The 9156-nt window shown below is 37.9% G+C and overlaps 1 protein-coding gene across 1 annotated transcript; it reads right to left on the reverse strand.

Annotated features, from left to right (window-relative positions):
- Positions 1 to 319: 319 nt before the first annotated feature.
- On the reverse strand, positions 320 to 3980 carry LOC122296696. Its single transcript, XM_043106499.1, has 4 exons — positions 3375 to 3980; positions 1468 to 3293; positions 1221 to 1308; positions 320 to 1114 (listed from the first exon to the last, which is right to left on the reverse strand). The coding sequence occupies exons 1-4, from the start codon at positions 3978 to 3980 to the stop codon at positions 320 to 322; spliced, it is 3315 nt and encodes a 1104-aa protein (XP_042962433.1).
- Positions 3981 to 9156: the final 5176 nt, after the last annotated feature.

Raw genomic sequence — 9156 nt, forward strand, 5'->3', positions numbered from 1 at the left:
GTTTTCACTCCTTCGCCCAACTTGAGATGGAATAATAGAAAAAAAATATCAATCTAGTCAAGTGTAGTGAACAAATATAATATCACACTCCAATAAGATAACCTCATTAAATTAATAAGTCTAAAAATGAGTATCGAAAATTCAGTACCCTAATATTAAATTTATTCTTGTTGCTCGGGTTTAAATAAATCAAGTCAAATGCAAGTTCATGCTTATAACAGAATTTTCGATGGAACAACCTAGTGAGAATACAAAATATATGCATATAGATATGGTAAAACATTGAGAATTCACCTAATATCATGAAGTTGGCAAGTGGTTATTCTGAGTCAGAGTCTTCCTCGGTGGATGGGTCCTCATCTGAATCTTCCCAATCACCATAAGCATCTCCATAACCAGATGGAACCATACTATCATCAATAAAATCTGGTGAATTTCTACATGGACCACCCGGCTCCATGTGGTCTCGTGCATCAATATGGGTAGGTTCTATATCAATCCTACTAAGTGGAGTTGACACTGGACTTGCATCACAATGCAAAAGTGGATAGTCATATGGGGACTCATTCTCTTGATAGGCATCATCGTCACTTGATTCGCCATCATTACTATCTAAAACCCTCTGCACTGGAGGAATGTCATACACATTCCTATTATTGTACTTCTGCACAACATACCAGTTCCCTTTCGCCCTTATATCCCTAATGTAAAAACACTGGGAAGCCTGGAATGCCAACACATATGGTTCGTCCTTATACCAGGTCCTATTAAAATTGACACTAGTTAAATGATCGTCAACTCGTACCCCCCGTTTCTTATCACCAACATCAAACCAATCACAACTGAACAAGTACACTCTACGACCTCCCATGTAGTGTAACTCCACAACATCATTGATAACACCATAAAAGTCTACATTATCAGTAGCTTGGTCACCAGTTACTAATACCCCACAATTTTGTGAACGCCGGCGAATTTCACGAGACTTCGTATGGAACCGTTTACCATTTATAATGCAGCCAGCATATGCTACAACCCAACGGTCAGGACCGCAAGCTAACGCATACAAATCTTGAGACACCTCAAGTGGATTGTTGTTACGCTGGTCCAGAACCTACATGAATATCGGTATGGTTATCATGAACTTATAGTGTCAGTGATATTGTTATATCACTGTCAGGTATAATTACACAAAGTAGATAACTAGCAAGCTAACTTACACGTTGCTTGAACCAAATTGGAAACTCAGTTTGGTGCATGCGATCTACAAAATTTGGGTTTGACACCCTACATTTGTCGTAGTGTTCCCTGCATTTGGTGAGGAAGAAAATGATGGCGAATCTGTATTTGTCAGTGACGTAATTTTATAAAGCGAATGGTAGTAGGTTGTTTTGAGAAAGCACGAAGGAAGTAATGATTGCTTACTCTAAATACGATCCAATCTCAATACAGTTGTTTAGCACGTACCAAATCGCTGCTGTATGGAGTTCAACTTCTAATTGCACATTATTAGCCATACCCAAAGGACGAAGTTTCTGGTTGAAAATTTTGAACCCATCTATAGTCTCCTCTTCAACACTATCAATGTTGCGATCTGCTCGATTAAACTTTATCTCAACATCTTGGAGATACATGGAGCAAAATGTCAAACACTCGATGTGAACCCAGGCTTCCGCTATTGAACCTTCTGGACGTGCTTTATTCTTAACATACCGCTTGAATTTTCCCAGATACCTCTCAAATGGGTACATCCACCGATATTGAACTGGACCTCCGAGAATAGCCTCACGGGGTAAGTGTACAGCTAGGTGGACCATAACATCAAAAAAAGATGGAGGGAATATCATCTCTAGTTTGCATAGAATGGTGACGATGTCAACTTGAAGCTTAGATAGGCGATGCACATCTAATGTTCGGGCACACAACTCTTTGAAGAAACTACTAAGTTCAGTCAAAGTCAATGCAATATCCCTCTTTAAGAACCCCCCCACAGCAATAGGTAGTAGTGTTTGCAAAAAAACATGATGGTCATGGCTTTTCAGCCCAGAGATTTTGGAATCACGTATAGATACACAATGCGTGATATTGGCAGCGAACCCATCTGGAAATTTAACCTCAGCAAGCCACTCACAGAATTTATTCTTTTCATCTCCATGTAATGTGTATGATGCATGTGGCATTGTAACACGTTCACCTTCACGTTTCAAATGTAATTCCTTTCTGAAGCCCAAGATCTCTAAGTCACGCCGGGAATTAGCGTTATCTTTTGTCTTGCCGGGAATGTTCATAAAAGTGCCCAATATGTTATCAGAAATATTCTTCTCAACATGCATAACATCTAGATTATGTCTAAGCCGCAAAGTTGACCAATAAGGTAGTTTGAAAAAGATGCTTTTCTTTGTCCAGTTCAACTCTTCCGCAGTGCGTTTTCTCTTCCTACGAGATTTTCCAAAGTGAATATCTCCAAGCATTTGTGGTTGAGTTAAAAGATCCGCTCCTTCAACCATAGTTGGTGGCATGCGAAGATCTTCTTTACCGTTGAACAAGGCTTTTCTCGTTCGCCACATGTGATCTGTCGGTAAGAGACGTCGATGTCCCATATAACAATGTTTTCTGCCATATTTCAACCAGTTAGAATCTGTACTTGCATTGCAAGACGGACATGCTAGTTTCCCTTTTGTTGACCACCCAGATAGATTTCCATATGCGGGAAAGTCGTTGATTGTCCACAATAAGGCAGCATGTAACATGAACATTTCCTTAGTAGATGCATCAAATGTAGGTACCCCATGTTCCCAAAGTTCAAGTAACTCATCAATTAACGGTTGCAAATAAACATCAATATCATTCCCTGGTGATTTTGGGCCAGGGATAATGAGGGATGTCATGAAGAACATGTCTTTCATGCATAACCACGGTGGTAAGTTATACGGGACAAGAATCACTGGCCAAATGCTATAAGGTTTAGCCAGGTTGTTGAAGGGATTAAATCCGTCGCTTGCCAAACCGAGCCTAACATTGCGAGCATCCCGTGCAAATCTGGGGTTAGCTTGATCAAATGTCTTCCAGGCTTCAGAGTCAGCAGGATGTCTCATACTAGTCTCATCGGTGACCCGCTGCTCCTTATGCCATCTCATGTCACCTGCTATCTTGCTTGACACAAACAACCGCTGCAATCTTGGCTTCAAAGGAAAATGCCGAAGCACTTTTTGAGGGATCACTCGTGAGCCATGTGTATTTGGCATCCATCGCGAAGCCTTACAGATAGGGCACTCATTAAGATTAGCATTTTCCTTCCAGAATAAGATGCAGTCATTAGGGCATGCATGAATTTTGTGGTACGTGAAACCCAAACCGCGCTCCAATGTCCTTGCCTCCTCATATGATTGTGGCAATTCAGCATTAGGAAAGGCTGACCGCAAAAGGCTTAGAAGCATATCAAAAGACTTGATTGACCACCCACCGAGTGTTTTAATATGTAACAACTTCACTACGAAAGAGAGCTTTGAGAATTTTGTGCAGCCGTCAAAAAGAGGACGTTGGGCATCCTCTAATAGTTGGTCGAAAGTTGTGGATGGGGAGGATTGTGGTATTGCTGAGTGAGTTGGCTCCATCGTGTTGTCTTCAGTAGCATCTCCAAATGTGGCTGCCCGTATGTCATCGAACATACGGTCCATGTCATCAATGTACACGTCTCCACTTTCAACTCCGGGATCAACATCATCGTCAATGATGGGGAGTGTTTCCTCCTCCCCATGAAATATCCAGTGAGTGTAAGTTGGATCTATCACTTTTATGAACAAGTGCGACTCCACCTCAAATATAGGCAAGAAGAGGTTATTACAGCATATACGGCACGGACACTGAATGCGATCACTTCCCATAGAATGAGTTCGTGCCATTGTAAGGAAATTGTTAACCCCTTCAGCATAAGCAGGTGATAGAAGTCTATCACCCAAACTCATCCAACTTTTGTCCATCTAATAAAAAGAAAACTGCATGAGTGGTTTTGATATTGAAGTTATAATAACCACAAGGTAGGGCGAAGAAGTAAGTAGCATGTGGAGCACGATACAAATACACAGGGGGAAAATACCACAGAGTTCAAAGCTTCAGTATATTAATTGGTTTGATGGTAGTACCCATTTGGAGCAGTATATATATTGTTTGTTCGATAGCTGATGCTTATAGATTATTTCAAACTTGGTATGTTTTTGGTCAATTAATTGCTCCAATGGTAATTTCCCATGTCATACACATTCGGCACAGGGTCATGTTTGCATCTCCCCAAAGTAATAAAGAATCCATCTTTTTATGTTTTGACAATTCATGGGCTGTGATTGCATGATGATGGTGCTGAATCATGATGATGTAATATGTAGCAAGATAATGAAAATTTCAATCAAATTTTCCTGTGTGCATCTCAACCAACAAGTTGTGCCCAATTGGTGAACAAGTTCTGCAATTACCAACAAAAGTTCTGCTAGGCAACTCTATGATTGCAGGTTGTTGATGGGAAGGTTTCTCTGCCACTATGTTTTCTCATGGCTGTTGAATCTTCCTACGTATAAGTATGTAAAAAGTAAGAATCCTTGTATTAGGTGAAATTTGAATGATGTGTTGTTTCAATAGAGTTAATACTAATTAATGGTGTACGATGGAAATTATATAAAACACTGGAGGAATGTGGAGGCAATTTGCTCCCTGGTGATTGGTGTTCTAATTCGGTTATATGCTTTTGGAAAAAAAGACTAAACCAAAGTTTTGTCAGAGCCCTTGAAGAAGTTAGGGTGCTGATACCATGAAAATGAGTTACTTAGACATTTATTCTGTTCAGCCATTTAGTGTTATGAGATGTTAGGATCAAGTATCAAGTTACACAAAGTGCTGAACCGCTTCTTAAGTCATGGTGGTAAACTCGGATGGATTAATGGGGAGCCACTAAGGTGTAAAAAAGTGCTTACCAAATCAGTTTTCTGTCCGGTTCATTATCACACTTGTAAGAGATTCATGGAAGGGGGAAAATTATTATGTGTTTTCCTTTGCAAGTGCTATAAAACAAATATAGAAGCAGAGAGAAAAGGCAGGGGAAGATTAAGAGTTTAAAAACATATTTTTAAGTTTTTAATTTCAATTGGACAAAAAGATACAGAAATAGTTAATAGACCTCTCATCTTCTGTTGGACAGCATTTCAATAGCATAATCTTCCCCTATTTTCAGAATTGGGTCCCAGTTTTGGGGGGGTCCTTGCTGGGCTCAAATTTTCCCATAAAAATTAACCAACTGAATTTTGTGCTATTATAAAGACAAGTAACTCAGTGTTGTTCTCAATAGGCAGTGTCAAAGGAAAACTGGGTTTATTAGAAATTTTCCAATTTAACTAAATTCATAACCCGGTTGCATGAGAATGTGCAAGGTGTGATTGGAAGATTCCCTGGTGTTGAACAGGGATGGTGATAGCTAGATAGTCAATCTAGCTAACTACTTAGATATTGGTGAAGTTGATGATGGCTAGGTGGTCAATATAGATGATATAAATAGAATACAAAATGGTGAGATGGAATGGCACAAGAAGGAGACCTTGACATGTAGCATCCTACATGTGCAAGCGGGTCTTACTGGCAACATACAGGATTGTATGCCCTGCCTCTATCAATGACACGATCTAAGTAGCTCATTGCATCAATTCAAAGCAAAACAAAGAACACTAAAAAAAAGGAAATTCTGGAAAATACTATGCATTCTAGCATAATCCACTTGAAATGAGACTTATTCCCATTATAATTATCTGCATTATTCATGTTGGGATTAATTAGGTTACCCAAGAGCAGAGTGACATTTCTATAGACCACATGAGATGAAATAGGGTCCTTCTCATTGTGGGAAATGAGATGTGGGTCATTTGGCAAATAGACACACTTCTGCCCTTGGTTAAACATGGTATATATATTGCTCCATTTCTGATTCCATGACCTGAAATCTTGAGAGCCTTCTAATCATATTTGGACTTTTACATGTAATGCAATTAGCTGGGTTGATGTTTCAATCCCATATTAGTTCAGTTTACATATTTTCTACCTACCTCCAAACCAGCGTCTACAAGTGTCCGATAATTGTCTTCTTCAATTATTCCTCAGTTAATTTATCATAGAGTTTCTATAGTGGTTTCCGAACTGTTATGACCAATTAAGTCAGAAATTCCTACGGTACTCAAAGCTTCCAAAGCAATGATAACTCATGGATTGGAAGCCATGACCAACCAAGCAAGCTACTGAAGCAATGAAGTAATACCCTTGCTCTCAATGGCATTGTATACTCATTGGATTGGATATGCATAAATGTTAGGAAACCACAAATCATTTTCTTTTTTACAAAAAAGCTCCAAAAGGCAAAAGCCCCCAAACTCGATCACGCTACTTGTTTGGAGGGAAAGTGAGACCAAAGATGAGACTTATCTGTTTTACCAAACAGACAGTGGCTCAGCAAAAAGTTTGTATATAATAAACTTTATTACACCGAATAATAATAAATCAAATAAACGGGAGGAATCTATAATTATATGTGATTGGTTAAACCAAACTATAACAAAGTATATCTTATTTTGATTTCCCTTTCCCTCCATCCTGTGTGAGAACTTTGGACCCTAGGAAAATATCGGTGAGGGAGGTTTCCCTAAATAACACTATATAAGTAGTTCTATAAGCAAACACACACTTCATGTTATTTACTAAGAATTGAGAAGTTCTGCATATATAAACAGTAAATTAACCCAGATCATTGTACAGTTGTAATTACCATTAAAGTCAAAAGAACACAATCACTGTTCTTGATTTACTTAGACCAAATGGATGCTATTCCACCAACAAATGGATGCTATTCCACCAACAAATGCATAAAGAGAACAAACACAACAAAAAGGATGCTATTCCACCAATCACATTTATAATAACTTAAAGCACATTTGCTTTAATAAACATGTTATCCATATAACCCAAAGCTCATCTGCCTACCTCCGCAATATTGTGAGAAAGTGGTTGCTTCCAACAAATTGTACAACTGCTCTACACTGGGGACATATGGTACACTTGAAAGTTTCTCTTGAGATCTCCTTAACCACTCTGAGAAGCACCCATTGCTGAAAATAACAACTAACAACTTCAACAGGAATCTTTAGATAGAAAATAAAAAAAGCCATAACGATGGATGGTTAGCAAAAAATGCCATAATCTGCAAAGTAAGTTACAGACCACAAGTTTAGAAAAAAAAGGAGCAACAGTAACAACATCATGCCATATAAATTATTTTCTTGTCAGATTTTGCATGCTATATATATAATAGATATTTGGTAAAACCAAACCGAGAGATCTACGTCATCAGCATGGCACTCATATGAGAATTAACAACCCTCAAGGGAAAATTTAAAGGTAAGAAATACACACAATAAATTACTGTCAAAGCTGGAGTTTCCTTGCAGATTTCTAGGCAGGGTATTAACATGAATCTGTAGCCAAGATACCCTAGGGTATATTCAAACAAAAAATAATTTGCTGATGTATCCAGGCACAGAACATGGATGTATATTGAACCACAGCCAAAAAATTACAGAGTTATGTTTCCAACAAAGGTAGATAATCCCTCCTGCAACAATACGCTCACAGAATATCCACTTTTCAGATGTATATAATAGGCTCATACCCTTCTTTAAACACAATAATATTACTAATTCACATACATTATAACACAACCAATATTTATAGGGCCCAAAGGAATTTTGACTTTAAATAAGTAATGAGCAGCAGACAGTTATACATTGCGATTTCTCATCGACAAGATCAGTCGTATTGAACTACAGAATACCAATGTGAATAGATTCTGACCTTCTGTATCAGGGCCTGGAATAATTTCAGTTCCACACTTGATGAGAATAGTGATTTGTCATGGCCAACAGTCTCATTAACAAGTATCGTCTGGGAACTATATCACCTAAAAAATTATCTGACAATGTTGTTGTGAACAATAGTTGAACAGCACATTTGAAATATGCTGACAGAGTCGTATTAATTATGCACAAGTTCAGTCTACATGCTCTAGGGTATTACAGCTTCAATACCAATACCTTTTTGTTGTATTAATAGGTAATATTAATTACATATATATTTTGTGCTATTATCTGCATCTACAAATTACTTCCATAGCTTTGACCAAATTTTATATATTTTGTCAAAGCTAGGATCTTGTTGTTTACCAAACCTGCATTTGTTCCGTTTTACAAATGTTTGCAATTCCCACACTTATGGGTGGGTCTACGCCCACCAATCCCAGCTCTAGTTGGGATCCATCATGGGTTCTAATAGAAAAATACTTCTTTAATCACTATCTAATGGGAAAACTTAAAAAACGCTGATTAAAAAAATTCACATCTCAAACACTGAGCAGTAAGTTTGAGAGGTGAGAGTAGCATTTTTCTAGCTTATAATTGGCCTTTCTTCCGTTATTAGACCGGTGTAGATGGTATATGTTTTAATTATATTTTCCTTTGAAGAAAAATGCATTTTTCTAAATGTACAGAAATTTTCTTGAGAACCAAACAGACTATAGAGAAGGGGGGGAAAAATAATGAAACTCAATAGATCCACATGTATGGGGGAAAGGAAGAGTCAATTCAAGATTACAGCTCAAAAGTTAAGTCCTAACCCAGACAAAGAAATATAAAGAACAACCTATAAAACATTGAAAACAATAAGTAACTAGTTTGTTGATATTTCAAGAACTAAAAAGACAGTACAAAAAAAAATAGAGATACCCAAAAATTATAGAAGCAAATCAACCAAAAGAGGCAAGTCTGATTCCAAGGAAAATGAAGGCCTGTAATTTATATTACTGACTACAGTAATATAAATAAAGTGGAAAGGGAAGACTCGAAGAACATACCTGCTGCGACTTTTGTGGATCGGAAAGAGAACTGAAGGATGATCAACCTTACGGAAATAATTCAGTAAGAATATGCATAAGAGGAAGGTTTTCCTTTTCCTCTAGGCTTCACATCCAAGTAGCAGGCGAATGACGAGTGAGAAACTAGACCAAACTCTGATCACTGCCCTTTGAACATGCCTAACAAAATGGATAAATGAAGATTAAATTCAAGAAAGTTCATA

The sequence above is a fragment of the Carya illinoinensis genome, chromosome 15 (genome assembly GCF_018687715.1).
Source record: "Carya illinoinensis cultivar Pawnee chromosome 15, C.illinoinensisPawnee_v1, whole genome shotgun sequence".
NCBI lineage: Eukaryota > Viridiplantae > Streptophyta > Magnoliopsida > Fagales > Juglandaceae > Carya > Carya illinoinensis.